We start from the raw sequence: 21,911 nt of genomic DNA, 5'->3' as shown, positions 1-21,911 counted from the left end.
AGGCAAAGAGGGTCAAAAGAGGCAAACTTGCCTTTATTACAGTCCCACTTTCAGGAGAGTGAACCTACTCTGCAAGCGCAAACTCACTCCCGTATGAATATATTCATCTATTCACAAGTGTGGAGCATCAGTGACCAATCCTCATACCCCCTATCAAGCCCATTCCTTACTATTTCAATCCTTTAATGAATAAAACTGATGTTCATCCTTATTCTTAGATAGGCGAATAAATCCAGTTGTTTGAGGGCACTAATTTACTCCTTCCTTAAACAAATTAGTTAACAAAATTCTATCTTTTTATCACCTAATTGTCAATATATTATTTAATTTCCATTGTAATTATCCAATAAATGAGATGTGAAATATATAGTGATTAGAAATATATAGTGATTAGGGAAACTAGCTAGCTACCATTTAATATGCTTGAAATAGTACCTGCTATCATACCCTCAGGTCACCTTTATTTAAAATTCAGAGACCAAAAAAAAAAAACCGAGTGTATAAATACACTACAAATTGAGTCATTAGTTTACTAATAATGACAATGCATAACATCCCAGGTATCACATGAAAAATTGTTACTCCACATGAGAATCAATAAGATTACTCAACTGATAAATCATGGCTTTTTAAATTTTATGTTAAGTAGTTGTTTAAAAAGGTTTCAACTCAACAAGTCAGGGGTCTGGGAAGGTGGCTCAGTGGTAGAGCGCTTGCCTTGGATGCCTGAGGCCCTGGGTTCAATTCCTCAGCACTACATAAGCAAAAAGAAAAGAAAAGCCGGAAGTGGCTGTGTGGCTCAAGTGGTAGAGCGCTAGCCTTGAGCTGAGGGACAGCGCCCAGGTCCAGAGTTCAGGCCCCACGACTGGACCCAAAACAAGTCAGATTTTCAGTATGATGTATCTTGACCAATGTCATCCCTTCCATTGTTCTCTTTCTCCTTTTCTAATTTCATCCAGTTTGAATTACTTTATATCTATTGTAGATTCTCCAGTTAAAGTGTTGATTATAAGCAACAGGGTGCAATACATTACTTCAATTGTCAAAATGATGTTAAGATAGAGCCTTTTGTGGGAGAGATGGGAGAGAAACGAAACACTATTTTCAATGCAGAAGATAGTGCCATAGAGTAAGCAACTATTTTTCACCTGTTTCCCTTGTATACTAATCAATCCTTCGTTCCTGATTTCTGCATTCCTTTTTATTAATCTTAAAGACAGATTTTTTTATACCTGATATAAAGGTATTTTTTCAATTAATTCTTGTAAAACTTCTACTTTATTTACTTTTGTTGTTTGGAATAATGAGTTAGAAAAAGAAGGTGGTAAGCTTATTTTTCAAAATGCTTTCTACATCTCAATGCCAAGCTTTACATTGAAGTTTACACAGTCAATTTTTCAGGGTAAAAAAAAACAACCTCCTAAATATTCCATGATATTTGTGACTGTAAACTGAAACAAAATGAAAACTTGGTTTTGCAACCTTTGAAAGTACCCACTAATATAAATTTTCTGTTTAAGCAACCCACAAAGAGAAAATTGAGAAAAAAGAAAAACCAGAAATGAAGACAACACAAGGTAAACTTTCTCTTTATTATTACCAGAATTAAATTCATTTTAATGTTGAAAGACTATCTTCTGCTGAGCAGATAGTTGAATATCAGTATTTCTTTTATAGAAAAAAAATAAAATTTAATAGCTTAGAATAATAAGCCAAACACTTAAAATAGTAAGGCTTCTTGAAAGAGGAAAATTATTAACGTCCTATGTAATTGGAAGATTGTTGGTTTCCCTGCTTTGCTGCATTACATGACCAAAGTTTTGAGGAAGTATTCAAGTTCATTCTAACAATAGGGAAAATTTCTTGGCTGAGGACAGCTGAGCTCAGGTGGGCTCAGAGTACTATCACAACGTATTTAAAAGCAAAGAGATTCAGCAGAATGGAGAGATCTGAAGGGCAAGGTCTTGCCCTCTCTGACTCTCTGAGAATTGGAAGGGCCACATCAAAATCAAGCTTATTCTATGCTGAGTAAGCACAGATGACAGGTTTTTTACATTCAAACCCCTAGACTCCACTTAAGAAACAGAGTGCTATTGACAGTTTGATTGTACTCTTGTGAACCCAAAGCAGTGAACTCAGTTAAGTGATACTGAGCTGAAACTACAGAAATCATGCAAACTGGGAGGAAGGAAATGGCTTGTTTTGCAGGATAAAGGATGAACTAATGCAACAATGATACTCATTAGACACTCTGTTGGAAATGAACTTTACAACTTGTTAGGGAGGAGAATGGGGAGGAAAAAGGGAGAGGAAATGACTGAGAGGGTAACAGTTGCCAGGGCACATAACTAATTTGTAATTGGACTAGGATAAAAACCTAGGTAATCTAATTAGAAATCAAGTAATCCTTCCAAAAATAAGTAAAAAGTATTTTAAAATTCTTCCTTCAGGAGCTGGGAAGGTGGCTCAGTGGTAGAGCACTTGCCTTACATGCCTGAGGCGCCCTGGGTTTGATTCCTCAGCACCACATAAGCAAAAAGAAAAAAGCTGGAAGTGGCGCTGTAACTCAAGTGGTAGAGCGCTAGCCTTGATCTGAAGAGCTGAGGGACAGCGCCCAGGCCCATAGTTCAGGCCCCACAACAGGGGTCTTCCTTCAACAAGTGTGTTATTTGCTTATTATTTACTGTTATATACTGTTGCTCTTATAGAGAACAACAATGAAAAAACTTCTAGACTTAAATTCACAGGTATTTATAAGTAATGTCAGTGAGTAAAGAATCTGGCCAGAACTCAATCACTCACAATTCTGCAATGAAGGTAGTAATCAGGGCTGTAGGAAAGATCATTTTCAAGTTCATCAATATGGCAGTTGGCAAGACTCGGTTCTTGACAACTGAAGGCCCGAGTTCCCTGCCATATGGCTAGAAGTTATCTTCAGATCTTTGTCACCTGATAGATAATTTCAATGAGATTGTCAAGAGAGAGAATCATCATGATAGAAACCACAAGACTAGGCTGATTCATCATATGTCTTATCTGAAGTCATATACTACTGGGTAGCACATTCATGGGAAAAGGATATCAGAAGAGTACAAATACCATAAAATAAGGATTAGGAGCTATCTTAAGTCTTCCTGCTACAAACGCTTTCAACTTACCTCCATTTTTCTGAGGCAGATACCCTACATCTACCATGTTCCCTCACATATCTCATGCACATAATTTTCACTTTTATTATATATACTATTATATAGTAAATGGAAGTAGGAAGTGATCCTGGTATAATGTGTGGATTTTAGGAAAATAGAGTAAAATTATTAAAGCACAAACCATAATATTTGACATTTAAGTTAGTTTTTTCTTATTCCTGTTCAAACCACAATGCACAAAGGACAGCAATTGCTCACACTCCCTCAGAAATTCCTTCTGAGAAGCAGTGTCAGACCTCTACCTTTGTAAAAATTAGCCTATTTCTGTAGTTTGCTAAAATTTTTTAAGAAAAGAATGAGATGAAAATGATGGAATGAGAAAAGTTAAAAAGTTAATCAAGAGTAGAGTTAATCAAGTGTGGGTCACTGTGCAAAACTGTCCTGGAAATAATCAACTTCAGTACCCATGTCTGATAAAGTAGAGAGAAGAGTTTGTATTGCTTTCAGTTGGTCCATGTATATCTGTGCTCGTATGCCTTAAGACTCATTTCTGGGTATCATTTGCATCCATTAGTCTTAAGAATTGTATACAATTTAGCATGGTTGGAAAATGGATTCAATATTCTGGTTTTATTGTATTTGCATTTACTCATTAATTGTATCATTTTCACTCTTAATTTCTTCATATTTAAAGTAAATACATGTCATGGATTTTACTATTAACTTCCAAGTAAATCCTAAAAAAAAATCCAAAACCAAACCAAAACAAAACAAAGCAAAACAAAAAAAATCCTTCAAAGAACTCCAGTTATCTAGGTGCATATTTCCTATTAGTGATTTATGTAGTTATCATACAGGGCAGCTACAATCATGACATTGTTATTGCAGAGAAACTTAAGACCAAAGAAGTACAGCAGTTTCTACTTCCTTACTTAATAAGGAATCAAATTTATTCTGTCCTAACTCATGTAAAATCAGCAATATTTTAGTATGCTTTTTGTATAACACCATTTAACGGCCATGACACCAAACATTTTAATTCTAACGCGAGTTTTTTGTGGTGATTCTGGGCCTTGAACTCAGGGCCTAGGCTTTCTACCACTTGAGCCACAAAACTACTGTCCCACTTTTGCTGAGTGGTTTATTGGAGATCAGAGTCTCATGGACTTTCCTGTCTAGGCTGGCATTGAACTGCCATCCTCAGATCTCAGTCTCCTGAGTATCTAGGATTGCAGATATGAGCCACTATTGCCTGGCTATAACAACACTGTTCATCTTTCTTCTAGATCCGGACCCACTATGTTGATGTCAATCATTTGATCAAATCATTTTTTTCTTGATGAAAGCTATAATAAATTAAAATTCTTCCTAATAAAACTAGGGAATTTGAATTCATCATGTAAGTAGTTTTTGTTCTTTTTTAGCTTCTCAACAAAATTATAAGTTCTAATTATATTAGAATATTTTGATTAAAAAGAAAATTTGGCACCGATTTTAAGAAAATCACCAAGTTTGAAAGTAACTAGAACTTGCACCTGTGCTACTTTCCTTTTATCTTCATTGCATTCACTTCACTGTTGAGTTCTCTCTGGTTTTTAATGCGATGCAGATATTTGTAGGGAAGATTTGATAAATTCCTAAGAAAACGAGTTTTTTAAAATTATTTTTATGCATTAAAAACAACCACTAAAGTAAATTTGTTGTATGTGTGATCCTATTCTCTAAGAAAAATATCTTTCCTGATTGATAGTTTAAGTCATTAAAGGCAGTTGAATTTAAGGAATCTTTAATTCCTTTAGGATCAACAAAGATTTAATCAATTGAAGCCTACAAGTAGATTTAAAAAAGAAGCCATTTCACATGAAAATCATTAACACACACACACACACACACACACACACACACACACACACACACACACACACACACACGTGCAAAGATTCCACACTATTACAAGTTTATTTTAAACATTTTTACTTACCTATGGCATATACATACTACTTACTCTATTTCACATAGATATGAGAGTAGTAAAACATTTCTTCTCTTTGAACAAACTTTTTAATCCAGAATGTTTGTTCTGTTTTTCCCTGAAAAAAGCACTGTACTAATATAAAAATGTGATACAAAAATAAATAACAAAATCCCTTTCTTCACGTTGTCTATAGTTTGGTAGGGAAGACAGATTGATGAGCAATCACCTGTAATTGAAGACCTGCTATAGGGAATAAAGTACATGCTTTAATAAAATTTCTGGCAAATTGAAGCTCAGGGGACAGATTGATTAATTCCCATGACAAGACCATTATTTTTTCATGTGAGTCAAATATGATGGAGTTTAGAGATATAGAAAACATGGAAAATGTGGAGAAAAGTCTAGGCATGTCTGGCACAGGAAAAATACAGAAAGTAGTCAGAAAAGAAGGAATATAGTAGAGAAAAAAACTCTGGAAAAAATGTGTGAGTAGACAGACAGTATGAAGTGAGATATCTCAGGTTTTAATGCAATTTATTTAGAGAAGTATATTGTACTGTTCTTTACAGGTCCATTTCCCATCAAGATAGGTTGCCATGTGTATGTGTGCATATGAGTTTCGTGTGTTTGGAGTGCTGCTGGCTAGCTCAATGGAACTTTGTTTCCAGGCAGACACTAATAAACATTTTAGTGTGAGTTTTTGAAATCTTCTGTAGAAAGCTGTATTTTTGTACTGTCAGATATGTGTGTGTGTGTGTGTGTGTGTGTGTGTGTGTGTGTGTGTGTTTGCTTTAGAAATGGAATTAAGATGCAAAGATTTTGAAATGGCTTCTAGAAAGGAGATTAAAAAAACACAATAAAAGTAGTCACAGAATCCACAAAGACACTGGAAGATTATGAAGGAGTTAGCATGAGAATTTTATGGTCTAATAACTCTGGACAATGTGTATATCCAAATACTCCTTGAAGAGTCTTAAAATACTCTATTTTTGAGGGATAATTCAGGAGTAAATCTGTTGTTTAAGTTAGTTTCCCAATTTGTTTCATGATGAGGATAACTTTTGACACTCACATGCAGTATTAACTCCTAGGCAAATTCCAAGGTAAAGTGTCTGAGGAAGTGTTAGTTCACTCAGTTACATCCAGTATTGTATCATAGATCCTGCAGCCAAACTGGCTTCAAACATAATAACTACCATTCTCTCTGTGACATCCCCAATACAATCTTGGCTTAGTCTGTATCAAATTCTGAAAACTAGATCATTTTATTTTCATCAAATCCTTGGAGTAATAATAAATGCTACACACTGCATTAATAAATGATATGTGGGATTCAACATTGTGGAAGAAATTCAGTAGTACAGTATCTGATGGATATGTACAGTCTGGTACTATACATCACAGATGGTCCCAAATGCAGCATTGCAGAATTAAACTATACATAATTGGCTTTTTAAAAAAATAATGGCGTCATCCAAAACTTAAGCCACAAGACAAAGGCCAATTGTTTGTGTTGATGTACATCTAGTATCAAATTAATAATATGCACACATAGCATTTATATGCTATAATTCATTCACATTTTTCAGTAAGTAACTATTTCCATTTCCTAAGTTACGTTTAAGACTTTTTAAACATATCTGAATTAAGTATATTATATGAATGCATGGAAATGTCAAAATAAAACTCCTTATTTTATATAATTAATATATGCTGAATAAATTGAGCCAGCAAAAACATTATTTCTGACTTTCAATAAACAAAAAAAAAGTTTTGTACTCTTTAGCTTATTAAAACCCAAATCATTGGGGAAGGGGAAGGGAAATCACAGAAACAATGGGAAAATGGAGGAGCCAATGCATCAGCGATACTCCCTAAACACTATGTTGGAAATGAACTTTACAGCTTGGGTATGTGTGTGATGGGGGAAGGAAAGCAGGAGAAAAACAAAGTGGGTAACACTGCTGGAAAGAAATGTACGCATTATCTTACTTATGTAACTGTAACCCCTCTGTATATCATCTTTACAATAAAATAAAAAAAATTAAAGAAAAGAAAAGAAAACCCAAATAATTAAAGATGATGTGACTTTTGGTTGTTCACTAATATATTTTATTGTTTTATAATTGTTAGTCAATACCAGTACTTGTCATTTTCTTTTTGAATGCTGAATAATTATCTTTTTAAAAACCTGTGTTGGAGTTTCAGTTTATTGGTATGAGCATTGACTTTGATTGAAGGTGCCTATATGTACAATCTCTGCCTAGAACAAATTCTTTTGGCAGGCTAAGTTTAGAATCATCTAAAACAATCCCAACAGTATTTTTTTTTAAAGATCATCATTTTGTATGTGAGCTGTAAGTCTAAATAGCATGTAATATATTGCATAAAACTATGACACCAATCAGAAATATTTATGTTGATGGCACTATTTTTCTACTGATTTTTTTTCTTTTCCTTTTCAAATTGTGGTTCAGGACAAATTTCAGAAAAAATAATTGTATGATGTTGGGACATAAAGAAAATTATCTACCATTTTTTTAAATCCTATATAGAAGAGAAGAAAGCTAAGGCTAAAGAAAAGACTGAAGAAAAGACTAAGAAAGAAGTGAAAGGTGGCAAACAGGAGAAAGGGAAGCAAGCAGCTGCAAAAGTCAAGGAAGTACCAAAAACTCCACCAAAAGCTAAAGAGAAAGAAGATAAAGAGGCTGCAGCTGTGTCAAAGCATGATCAGAAAGGTAAACACAGCAGAGGCATCCAGATGATCTAAGAGTATGTTGGGCAAGACACAGATGCACTCAAAGTAAAAAGCTGGACAAGGCTGAAATCAGACTACAAGTGATGGTAAAAGACTTGCACAAGTAAATACACCTGAAAGGAAGTCAAATAAATTGACAAATAGCATGCATTTGTAGATATACAGAATGATTACTTACCTAAAGATGGATTTTCAAGTATTTTAAAAGAGATTTTGAGTTAACATTTGGAATTACTTAAATCTTGTGGATAAAAGTTGACTTACTGAGACAAAGGATCTCTATTAAAATACAGGATAACAATGGAATCATCACATGTGTCTGGAGAAAGCAGAGGGAAGGGAGAGGGGGGAGGGAGGAGTGACAGTAATTCTCAGACCTAGTTGAGATGTCTACATTCAAATCATGTAGAATAAATAATAAAACAATTCACCCTTTGTATCTCTGCAATAACATACAACTCTGTGTATATTCAGAACCAATTTACTGGATCAATTTAATAGGCAAAAAGTTATTAAAAAAAGAAAAGGAACTCTTACAGTTCTTTTTCATTTTCCTTTATTACATGTATGACTTCAGAAAGTTCTGCGTCTGACAGGTACCTCTCTTCAACAAGTTTGATGTCAAACCTACATCTCCACTCGCAGAAATGTAGCATGCAATGGAGGTGTGATAGAATTTTGACATTCTTTTTGAAGGTTGCTGTATCAATTTAAAATAGGAGAGTTTGAAAATGGTTCCTAAGGGATTTTTCTTCCACTTCACAATCCCTTGTTGAATCTTTCTTCTACAGTCACTTCTAACACAAGGCTACTATGGATCCTGTCCTCCTGACTTAGAGTGTGAGGTTTAGTCTGTAGGGACTATTTTCAAGATTTTTATTTGCCTTATAAGTGCTGAAAAGTAAGAGTTTATTTTACTTTGGTAAAAATGGAATAACTTTATTTGAGGATGAAAATCACAGAATTTAGGATCCATGATAAGATTTTATTTTAAAAATAACTCTTCATGTTTTTTATTGTATGAGCTGTTTGCACAGTGAAACTGAAAATAACTTTCATTATAAGCTACACACATATGAAATTTCCAGTCTATTCTTTAACTTTGATTTTTGTATTTTCCACAAATTCATAATATATATATAAAATATAATACATGAATAACATAAAATTTTATTTATTTATATATAATATAAATATATAGAAAGAAGAGCTAAAAATTAACTTTTTAACAATTTTCAGTGGTTCAAATATAATAAAATATCCATAATTTAGCTTATCACTTTCATGCATATTTAAAAATAGTTCCCTTGAAACCAATAGGGTCGAATTATCATTATATACTGGGAAACAGTTTCACATGGGAGAAACTTATTGAAAATTATTTAATTATTCATTATATGCATAAATATGTTCAATATAGTTACCATTAATTACACATTTGCATAGATAAACAATGCATTTTTACTTAAAGCATTGAAAATAAGATGAATATCAAAAACAAAAATCGAGTTTCGTGGGCCAATGTAAACCTATTCAAGGTGAAAGTGAAGAATTGACAGGATCAGTTACTGTTCCCAAGTTTCTCACGGTCTCTGACAAGTCTGTGGGAAAAAAAACAATCTCCCCATGGCCACACCTGTGGCTTATTCCTGCCTTTGTTTTCTTTTTGGAACAATTATTTAAACATTTGTGGCAGGCAGAGTAAGTGTAGCTAATGAGAGTGCTTTAGAGCACCATACGCCATGTAACCCATCCTCATTAGAGATTATTTTTAAAAACACCTTCCTATTGACATTCTGTACTCAGAATGCATTTTTTTCCCCTGAGCTTCTATTCCTCAGGGGAAGCAATAGCTGATGACATCCATCATAACTTTTAGCAGATTAAGATGGGAGGGAGACCTCACCAGCTCATCTTAGAATGATGTTTATTTGAGGGAAAATGCTTCAAAGTGGTGACCAATTATGAAATTTCAATATACATATATATATATATATGAAAGCATATATGTATATATATATATATATATATATATATATATATATACAGTTTAAGTATAAAAGTTAGAATGGCAGGATAATTTATTTTTCTTTATGAAAAGTTTCCTGCTATAGGATTTGAATAGGATCTTTTCTTTTGCCAGTCCTGGGCTTGCACTCAGGGCCTGGGCACTGTCCCTGATCTTCTTTTGCTCAAGGCTAGCACTCTACCACTTGAGCCACAGTGCCACTTGTGGATTGTTCTGTTTATGGTACTGAGGAATCAAACCCAGAGCTTCATGCATGCTAGTCAAGCACTCTATCACTAAGCCACATTCTCAGAACCTGGATTTCTCTTCTTCTTTTTTTTTTTTGAGGAGCTTTTTGATATGCTTCTTCCAAAAGCAGAAAGGCTCCATTTTGCTCTGTCCTTAAGCAAGTGAAGCACAAACACTGGGGACTGCCAAAAATCTGTCCTTCCTAGAAATGCTACACGTTGTTGAGGTCAGGGATAATGAAAGATAAAAAATGGACGTTTTAACTTAAACTTCTCAGCCTTCTTAATTTAAAACATTTAAAATATATTCCTGTCATGTTTCTATTGATATCTTGATGCCACTGAAAAGCAGCAACACAATATTACTCATATATAGCTAAAATCTTTTAAATATTTACCTGAATGATTTTCAGGTTGGAAAAGAAAAGCTATTTGAGTTCACCATTGATTGCTTTCTTCAAATTAGAAGCTCTTTGGACTGTTAGTAATTTAAATGAATGAGCTTTGAAGCCAAAAATGATTGGTATAATACAGAAATAATTCAGATCAAGTTATAAAGTTTCATTACACTGTCAACATTAAGAGGAAACTGAAATATGACTTTTGCACAACATTTTAACCATGCATTATAACTTTGAAAATAACGTTTCAATTACTATTTGTCTTTCATAATAAAAGATAGACCTTAACTTTTACATTAGTCATACATAAAAAAAAACAAAAAACAACCCCCCCCCCCCCCCACAAAACCTTCCTTTACTGTCCTGGGAAGCTGTAGACCAATTAGAAACCATTTGGAAAGGAAAAAAAAAGAAGAATCATTTTCACATTTGGCAGATATAGTCTTTTAAAACACATTTGGGAAAAAAAAACACATTTGGGGATCCTTGGCCTTAACAACTTTGTTGTTTATTTTTGTTTGTTTGTTACACATGATTTGAAGCCATCAGAATGTGTCATACTGAATAAAATCAATAAACTTTTAAAATCCTAATTCTCCCTTTGATTTGGTGGATTAATAAAATTCCTAATCTAGGCATATTAAATGTAAACAATCAAATGTAAGATTTATTTAATGTGCATGATGCAGAGATACTACAGAGAACCCTAGAAGCATCTTCCATTGAGAATTGGCTTTTCCCTGACCAGGAATATGTAGAATTTTGTGGGAATATAAAGATCAGTGTAACATCTTTAGAGGAGGGAGTAAAGTCATAGCAACTTCTGAAATCAGGAAGGCTACATACTGCTCAAGCTCTTAAAATTACTTTGTGAAGATTACGCAACTAATTAGCCAGTGCCATCATTTGATGCTATTACTATATTCTCCCTGATTTCTTCTCGATTTAAAGAGCATTTCCACACAGAAGGACTCTGAGAAGTTGCAAAGGCGTTCACACTCCTGCAGGCAGGTTAGAGGGAATAATCCATACTTCATTTAGACAACCAGCAGAGGGTATAGGAGTGAATACTGGGCAAAACATTTGTAGCCAGAAAACAATTTTCTTTTGTAAAACTTGTGCTTCATTATAACTTTACAAAAGGACAAATAAGAATAATTACTTTAATGTGATAAAAAAAAGATTTGGATTTAAAAAAAACTACTATATTACTCTGAACTACTACGTTGCAATATTGGTGGTTATTTTTGTTTGGCAATACATGAAAAGGTGTGTTTACTATGTTTTTATCCCCTTTATTTTCCTAAGAGTACAAATTATTTCTTCACAGAAAGTATAAATTAAGTCAAATAGAATTATATCATTCTTTTCTGTTAAATCATTTCTTCTTCTAAAGAAAAATGTTGATGACATTTTTTTCATTTTTTTCTATTCTGTCAGATCAGTATGCATTCTGTCGATATATGATTGACATGTTTGTCCATGGGGATTTAAAACCAGGTATTCCAAATAAGTCTTGTGATTGTCTGTTTTAATAGTCTTTGCTTCAGTGACTGCTGGCTTTTTTATGTACTAAACTGTATATTTCATTAAAAAATCTGCATAATGCATGAATAGATATAAAGTCAACCAAAAGCAGAAATAATAACTGGCATTAGGACTTTCAATTTTGCTTTCAGTCACTGCATGGCCTATTGCAAATGAAGTCAGCTGAAAGCTAAAAATATGCTAATCTCTTCATATATAAAAATGCTAATATCTTTAATAACATCTTGGAATGAAGCCATGAATTATTTTATTCCTGGTAAACTTAGAAGAAAAGACTTATGACAAGGAAAATATCCTCCCCTGCGTTTTTTTTTTTTTTACCAGTACAAAAATTCATACTGAAATCTGTTGAATGTTTATTTTTTTTTAATATTTTTATCATTTTAAAGTTTGTAGATTTCTTTTCATCTACATAGGATCTTCAGCCATTCCAGAGAACTATTGATGCAGATAGTGAAATTTTGAGTTATTATCAATAATGAAGAAAGAATTTTAGCTAAGATACTGTATCTGTAATTTCTTTACAAATTTTAATTGTTGTCCAGAGTGAAGCAAGATAAACTTACTAACATCTTAATTAAAATGAATAACTTCACTTCTCGTACTACGCCTTTTTCATAGTTAACAACCTGACAGAATGTATATTCATGTCTGGAAAAACTGTCCCTAAGAAGATGGTATTGTTAATGAAGGTGCTAATTTGCATTAGAACAACTGAAACTGTTGTTCAACTATTTTTATTTCTTGAACGTGAACTTTGTGATTAGAAACCTTTCAAAAATGTAGATTAGAATTTATGCATATATTCACAAACATCATATCTGAAAGAAATAAAAAGTTGTCTAGGCCTAGAAATTTAGAAGATCATGAGAATCTTAGCTCACTGAAAAATTCAGTTCATCCCAGTCATTTATTCCATCAGGTAGCATACTCTTCCTCCTCTTCCTCCTCCTCTTCCTCCTGCTTTACTCCTACATCTTTTTTTTTTTTTTTTTTGTCGGTCGTGGGGCCTGAACTCTGGGCCTTGGCACTGTCCCTCAGCTCTTCAGCTCCAGGCTAGCACTCTACCACTTGAGCCACAGCACCATTTCCAGCTTTTTCTGCTTATGTGGTGTTGAGGAATCGAACCCAGGGCCTCATGCGAGCAAGGCAAGCGCTCTACCACTGAGCCACCTTCCCAGCCCCTACTCCTACATCTTTAATGTGTTATGAAGTGAATGTAATCAGATCTGAGAATTATGAAATCTTGCTTGGTGAAGCTAATTACTGCTAATATTTGTGTTTAGAAAAATACCAAAATTAGATGGCAACATTCTGGAAGGTCATTTGATACATGTCATAGAAAGAGAGGACTTTGACTACAAATACACAGATACAATTCTGAATTTTATTAGCATAAATTAATCATACAAAAGGGCTTCACTGTAGTATTGACCACATGCATACCAACTATCCAATCAAAGAAAACTTCCCAAAAGAAAATCATAGTATAATACATATACTTTTACTCTTGTAAATTCAACTGCTTACTTCTATATAAGAAGACTTTATATTGCTGGTGAATACAAATAAATAAGTGACTAATACAGTGTTTTCTTTATGTCCATTAGCTTTGAAGTGTCATTATTCAAGAAAGGCTGTGTATTCCTTGTGCCATTAAAAGTATTAGTAGTAGCTTCTAAAAAGTGAAATAACTTTTACAACAGAATTTTTTATTAGATGTTGGAAGGGAAGAAAGAAATGAAGGTGACAAAGCAGACAGAACAGTCTACACTATGTGTCATATCATACCAAAGGAAAGTTAATCCACACTGTCATGGTAAATGAAGATACATGAATGAAATAACAAAGCACCAACTATGATCTACAGTTTTAAAAATAAAGAGAAAACTGTAGATATAGTCTGCCTTTCGAAAAAATACAAGTGATGAAACATTTATTCTGAGAACTAGATAATAAGACAATCTTTGCCAACTTTATTGCTCTGCATGCACCCACTATTTATAAAACATTTGTGATTCCATCTGTTTCTGTTTGAGATTAGTGGAACACCTGTTATTGTTTATCTGGAGTTCATTATTAATTATTAGTAATGAGTTTTAAAACTACAATTTGAATTTTCCCTCTGGAATTCAGTAATTCCTTTGTAGAATATTGTCACTCCCAAAAGTAACCTAAATTGTAGTTAGAATTTCAGAAACTTCCTTGATAAAAAAGGCCCATATGATAGCATTACATCCCAAATTTTCCTTTTTATTCCATGAAACAAAAGATTGCAAATTATTATTGAAATCTTTGGCTAGAATGTCGTATCTACACCAGAAAATGAATTAACTTTGTCTTTCTGATTCTCATAGTGATTAATAAATATGCAATAGCTGTGGTCAGTCATGAGACCCACTTCAACTTAGAAAAGCATCAGAGTGTTTTGTTTTCTCTCATTAAATTGAAGCACCTAGAGTTTTTTGTTTAAATCTAGTAAGTGAAGATGTATGTTATGAAATGTGGTTCAACATAAAGCTGGAATAGACATATATGTACTTTTATTTTTCATCTTAAAGATACCATCGACAATGAAGTTCTTCACTTTGCAGATATTTTTCCTGTCAACTTTTTAATAACCTATCTGCATCATAAGATCTCTTCATTGTATAGATTCTTGACGTAAGATGTATTTGGAGAGGAGAGGTGATGGGTCATTCAAGATGTATTTTTGAAGACCACATATACAAATAGGGGAATGGGGAGGGGAAAAGGAAGAGAGAGAGAGAGAGAGAGAGAGAGAAAGAGAGAGAGAGAGAGAGAGAGAGAGAGGGAGGGAGACAGGGAGACAGGGAGACAGCGAAAACAGAATGACAAAGAGGGTCTTATTTTGTCTATCTTCTATTATCTTTTAACAAACGATTAGCTAATTACCTAATTAATTTTTCTGTGCCTGTCCTTGGGTTTAAACTCAGGACCTGGACTCTGTCCCTGAACTTCTTTTGCTTAAGCTAGTGCTCTTCCATTTGAGTCACAGCTCCACTTCTGGCATTTGGGTACTTTTGTGGCAGTAAGAGTATCACAGACTTTCCTGACCTTGCTGGCTTTGACTTGTTATTCTCAGATCTCAACTTCCTGAGTAGCTAGGTGCCTGGCTATTGTTATGTATTTATTTTCATAATTTCCTTATCTATGAATGGTTGCACGGGGAATACAATGTAACATCCACATTTATGTGGGTAGTGAATCTTGAGTAGAGTCATTCCTGCCATCCTTCTCCCTCTCCCTCCTTCCTACCCTTCCCCAACCGCCCCCCCCCCCCCCCCCCCCCCCCCCCCCCCCCCCCCCCCCCCCCGCCCAGCCACATGGAGTTCCCCACTTCCCCTTTTCACATAAATACAATGTATTATAACTGAATTTGTTTACTGTTCCTTTTCCCATTCATCACCTCTGTTCTACTAATCCTAGCACCCAATAAAAACCCCTCAGCTTCCTGATACTCGTTTTGTTACACTGTCTATTAATTGTTCAAAAAGTTTGCCCCATGGAGTTTCACTTCTGCAGATACTAGTACTTTAATCAAGTGGGTCATGAAAGTATCCATCTCTCCCTCTGTATGTTTACCTTGGAGGCTGTATTTGGATCTAAGATTCACAAATGAGAGAAAACATACAGCCTTTGTCTTTCTGAGCCGAGCTCATGATTTCTTTTTTCCCCCCCCAGAACCATCCATTGTGCCTATCTTTAAATTGGTAATACCTATATTTTCCTAGAGATTAAAATTGTTGATTAAAATGGTCAACACACACATTGCCACAGTCAGTTGATGATGTTTGGTTTGTTTAGAAACTAATTGTATAGGTGACGAAGGCAAAATTCTTTTGTATTTACTTATTTCTGCCTTTTTAATAATTACAACGTGGCCTCCACTATTTTTCAGGATAAACGTTTGTCTTAAAAGTTACATCTGTGATTTCATTCATTTTTCAGACTCTTTAAAAGAAACCTTAAGGCCTTCCTTGTCAGTTTCTTTTTCTGTCCTCAGGAAACTCTTCTTGGGTTTAAATTTTAGACATGGATTTCTGAATAGCAGCAGGCAAGTTACAGAAAAGACGAATTCCTATGAGGAAGAAATCTCATGACTCACAGATCTCTTTATATTCACTGGAGATAAAGAAACTAATTTAAATGTTCAGTACAAGGACCTGGGTAGTGTGCTTTTGGTCAGTAATTTTAACACTTTCCTTTTAGCTTCCATCTCTATAGCTATTATGAGTAGGGTTTAATACAAGTTAAAGTTTATCAGTTAGAAGTCATCCTACCATTACAATTCCAACAAATGTCTGGCTTTTGTTTGATTCAAGAATTTATGTCAAGGTAATTTCTTTCATAGTGTCATTCATTTTTTTTCTAAAATTGAGGGTTACTCACCTACCTTAATCTTCTTTTACTATCATCAGATATTTTTTTTGGCAGCCTGCATTCAATTCAATGTGTTTTAAGTCGACAGCTAATAAAAGCATCAAGGAGTAAGTTAGTACTCTTATTTTATTAAGATCTTTTTTTTTTGAACTCCAGGGCTACTTAACTGTTTTTTTTTTTTTTTGGTTTGATCCTGCAAAGAGGTCAGATGTAATTGCTGTACAGCCATTGTTATTTAATGGCTTTATCTACTGTATTTCACTTGGCTTAATAAAGAAGACTATTTAAAATTCAGTCTATCTGTAGGCTTCTCCAAAAATCTTTCCTTCAAAGTAAGCATTGTTCCATAAAACATACTTTAATTCCTAGCATCTAATTATTTTACCCATCAAAAAATTATAGCTAAGTGGTTTTATAAATAAAGATTCATTGAATCTCTTAGCTAGATGATAAAGAAATAAGACATGATATAAATAATAGTATAAATATAACTTCATAAGTATATAGGAAAAACTCAGAAAATATTCAGTTTAATATCACCATAGCAGAATTAGTTATTTCTACTCACAGCTTATACCTTAGATTAATGAAAAAAAGTTCCATTATTTAAGTTTATTATTTATTTACTTTTATGTAGCAAGAACACATGATAAACTGGAAATAGAAATTAGAACATTTTTCCTATATCAATTAACACACACATACTCTCTCTATGAATAGTTATGTTTTCAAATTTTCTGTAAATAGAATTCAAGAGTATTACCACAAAATGGCAACTTTTGTTTCTGAGTCTAGATCTTATCTCAAGGAACCAGCAAGTATTATCTCCAATTACTATAGTAAATTTCTAAATTCTTAACGCAGAGAATATTTTTACTATTTACCATATATCTTTGGATGGTTTCAAATAGGGTTTTGGTAGAGAAAAAAATATGTTTTTCCTCAAAGTCACATCAAGCAGTAACATGCTAGACTCGTTTTTTTTTTCCATTTTACCCATTCTATTTCCCTATTCTTGGTCACATAATCAGTAACATGTGGAAGATAATCTTACGTAATTTTTACATTGAGAATTATGTATTATATGCAGTACAATTATGAGATGAACAATCTTTGAATTTTTTTTGAGTTCCAGGAAAAATGCTAAATTCTGTAGATACAGCAGTAGCAAAAGATGCAAGTTGCCTACATTTATCAAGGTTATATGAAACTTAAGTAGTACTTACTCTATGCCATTAGACATGTTATATAGTCCACAGATAACATAATGATTATTGTTATTAGTAAAAGAGAAAAAACATGTGAACAAAAATCTGCATTTATATTTTTGCTTGCAAGTTATTAATTCTAAATAATTAGCTTACAAAACATTTTAACAATGGCACCTGCTATTTGGTCTATGCATTTGAAAGGTAATTCTTTGATATAAAACATTATTTTGAGTGATTTAAGTAATGTTTACAACCTAGCTTTAAGCATTTGAAAGAACAGTTAAAATATAATAAAAGTAAGCCTTAATTTAATCAGGAGATCAGCTAAATGCCAGTTACTGCACTTATTGACTAGTATTATAAAAATAGACTTTCAATCTTTTTGTATTTTTACTTTTAAGTTCTCTTCAGCTTTTATGAATATATTGTATGTTATTAGGGAATAACATACAGTCAATTCATTGTGCAATAAAACAACAGAACTTATTTGTCATAATGAACAGCAGATAAGTAGAATCATAAAATATATATAAAATGGAATATCAAATCTAATTCCAGTTAAGCATACCATAAATAATACAATTCCGAGAATGTAAAAGTAAAAACATCTAAAACCCAAAAGTTTAAAAATATAGCATTCATTTAAAAGTATAATCTTAAAGACAACACTCTTACATCCAATTCATTAATTGTAATTTTGGCAACTTTATGTATTTTATTATAAAATAGTATTACAATCGTATTTGTATTCTAATTTCACTTACTTGTATTTCAGTTCAATAGTGAAACTTTTACCATTTTTGGAGGTTGGGACATGGACCTACTGAATCCATTGTAATCTAAAGTCCAGGATGTTGGGTTCCTATTACCTTAGTAAAATCTGCAGTGACACAGCATACACAGAAAGATTTCAGAAGGAGTACATAGGAAAGAACATAGTTGAATACGTAGTAGAGGAGAGGAGAGGAGAAGAGAGAGGAGAGGAGAGAAGTAGAATGATCACTGCCAGGAAAGGAATTAATTTAAAAAAATCAAGTAAACATAGGCAAGTTGTTTTAAGCTTCTTGAGCTTTTTCCTTTCTTCCTTTTTCTTTTCTTTTTTTAATATATGTATATATATGAATATATATACTAAGAAAAGAATATATATTGTACATATATATATGTCCAAAGAGGTTACAGTTACATGAGTAAGGTAATGAGTACATTACCTATCAAGCATTTTTACCCCCTCTTTTGTTTTTGCCTTATTATTCCTTCCCTCTCCACCTCCCCAACTTTCCTCTCCCCAACCCCAAGCTGTAAAGTTCGTTGGCAACATAGTGTTTTGTACATCTCATCGTTACAATGGGTCAACCTGTATCCTTAATTCAGCATTTTGTTATTTCTCTTCCCCTCCCCAAATTAGAAAAATGTATATATAAGATGCATGGCACAAGAATCAAGTACAGTGAAAACAGAGGTTATACCATAGGGGAAGAACATACAAAAGAAACAAAAAAATTACACAGTACATTATAAGTGCATTTAAAAACAACAGCAACAAAGATAAAACCTCTTATGTCCCTATCTTGTGTTTCATTTCACTTAGCATCATCTTATATGGTCATCTGTACATAGATTTGGACCTTTTCTGCTTGTCCTAGACATATACTAGTTATTGAAAATAAGGGAAACCATGGGACCTATGTTTCTTTGGGTTTGGCTTACTTCACTTAATATAATTTTTTCCAAGTCTTTCCATTTACTAACCAATGGGGCAGTGTCATCCTTTCTGATGGAGGCATAGAATTCCAGTGTGTGTGTATATGTATATATATCACATTTATATATATAAATTATATATTTTATATATAATTTTATATACAATTTATATACATATAAATCACATTTTCTAGATCCATTCATCTACTGAGGGGCATCTGGGTTGGTTCCATATCTTAGCCTTGGTGAATAATGCTAAACATAGTTGTGCTGGTAGCTTTATTATGGCCTTGTTTATGATTGTTTGGGTAAATATGCAAAAGTGGGATTGCTGGGTCATAGGGGAGCTCTATGTGGAGTCCTAACTTCAGTTTACACTCCCACCAACAATACAGAACGGTTCCCTTTGGCATCATCCCCTCTTGATTATAGCCGTTCTAACTGGAGTGAGGTGAAATCTCAACGTTGTTTAGAGTTGCATTTCTTTTGTAGCTAGAGAAGTTGAGCATTTTATCATGTGTCTATTGGCCATTCTTATTTCCTCGTCAGAGCAGTCTCTACCAAGCAAATGGCCCTCATGAACAGGTGGAAGTTGCAATCCTAACATCAGATAAAATAGACTTCAAATTAAAATTAGCGAGAAGAGATAAAGAAGGTCATTACATACTAATTAAGGGATCTCTTCTTCAGGAAGATATTACAATTCTAAATATCTATTCACCAAATAACTGAGAACCCAAATTTATCCAAGAACACTACTTTCCCTAAAATCTCACATAGATTCAAAGACATTATTGTTGAGGACTTTAACACACCACTATCTCCACTGGATAGATCAACCCAGCAAAATTCATCAAAGAATCCTTGTAGCTAAACAAGTGCATAGATCAAGTAGACAACAGACATATACCAAATATTTCACTCAGCAGCATCAGAATACATGTTTTTCTCAGCAGGACACAGAACATTCTCCAAAATAGACCACATTTTAGGTCACAAAGAAAATCTTTCCAAATTCAGAATATTGAAATTATGCTCTGCAATCTCTCAGACCACAGGGAATAAAATTAGAATTCAACACCAAAAGCCACCCAAGAAAATCCTGTAACACATAGTGGCTGAACAACCCACTGAACCACCAGTGGGTCATTGAAGATATTAGAAAGGAAATCCAAGTGTTCATGATATTGAACAAAAATGAACACACAAATTACCAGCTCCTCTGGGACACAGAAAGCATTACTCATAGGCAAGTTTATAGCTCTGAGTTCCTGCATCAACAAATTGGAGAGATCTGAAACCAACAATTTAATGAGGCAGCTGAAGCTCCTTGGAAAAAGAGCAACAAGCTAAACTCCAATCCAGTAGATGGAAACAAATAATTAAAATTGAATCTGAATTAAGTGAATTAGAGTTCAAAAAACCATAGAAAGATTCAACAAAACGAAGAGTTGGTTCTTCGAAAAAATTAGCAAAATTGACAGACCCTTAACAAATCTTATGAGAAAAAGAAGAGAACACACCTAAATAAACAAACTCAAAGATGAAAATGTAAACATCACCACAGAAACAACCAAGATTCAGAACATTATAAGGGAATACTTCTCAAACCTTTATGCTAATAAGTTTGAGAATCTTTTTCTTTTCTTTTGTTTGCCAGTCTTGGGGCTTGAACTGGGCCTGGGCATTGTCTTTGAACTTCTTTTTGCTCAAGACTAGCACTCTACCACTTAGCCACAGTGCCACTTCCGGCTTTTTCTGTTTATGTGGTACTGTGGAATCCAATCCAGGGCTTCATGTATGCAAGGCATGCACTCTACCACTAACCCACATTCCCAGCCCATAAGCTTTTTACTTTTAAAATGGGATGATAAAAATGAATTTATAGGATTAGGATATAGTTTAAATCATGCACCTGTGCACAGACTCAACAACCATTCAACTATAATAAGCACACAATTTACTATTGAAATGCTTAGTGGAGAGGTACTTTTCAGAAATAGCAAAAGTGTTATTTTTCTCCCTATTAGTTCTTTATTTTTATTTAATTTTCTATCATATATATATTTTTATGATTTCTCCCTACAAAGTTTTTTTTTCTTTTTTGCTGACTGCCTTTTATATGCCTTCAAAAAATATTTGTTTTTAAATCTCCATTGCCTCAGACTTTGCCAAATACATGGTATGCTTGTTGAATTGAATTCTTATCTCAATGGTTAAAAAATGTTTATCTGAGGCTGCCTTCTTTATTCATTTGTAGAAATAATCTTGTTACTTAAAATGATGACAGGTTCCTAAGCATTGCAAATAGAACTCTGTAAAGATTTCTTAAGGACTTATTTGCAGTATCTCTAGAGACAGAAGCTTAGAATTAACAAAGAATAGTTCAATGCATGCATCAGTAAACTGCAGACAGCATACAGAATTAGACTAAAATGAGAGGAAAAATGCAAGACAACCCATGTCTAATTATAGAAGTGTTTATTCCCTGGACTTGTTGTATTC

General features: G+C 33.5%; 1 protein-coding gene across 1 annotated transcript in view; it reads left to right on the top strand.

The window, feature by feature from the left end:
• Trdn (triadin) overlaps window positions 1-12,074 on the top strand; it is a 76,372-nt gene extending 64,298 nt beyond the window's left edge. Inside the window, exons 7-9 of the mRNA XM_042695454.1 lie at window positions 1,521-1,577; window positions 7,680-7,862; window positions 11,980-12,074. Of these exons, the coding sequence (XP_042551388.1) occupies window positions 1,521-1,577; window positions 7,680-7,862; window positions 11,980-12,074 (335 nt within the window). The remainder of the gene's footprint in view (window positions 1-1,520; window positions 1,578-7,679; window positions 7,863-11,979) is intronic.
• Window positions 12,075-21,911: the final 9,837 nt, after the last annotated feature.

Source organism: Dipodomys spectabilis, unplaced genomic scaffold (assembly GCF_019054845.1).
Source record: "Dipodomys spectabilis isolate Male_0828 unplaced genomic scaffold, ASM1905484v1 ptg000001l, whole genome shotgun sequence".
NCBI lineage: Eukaryota > Metazoa > Chordata > Mammalia > Rodentia > Heteromyidae > Dipodomys > Dipodomys spectabilis.
The sequence above is the reverse complement of the archived record's forward strand: the minus strand, read 5'-3'. Positions and strand labels throughout refer to the sequence as shown.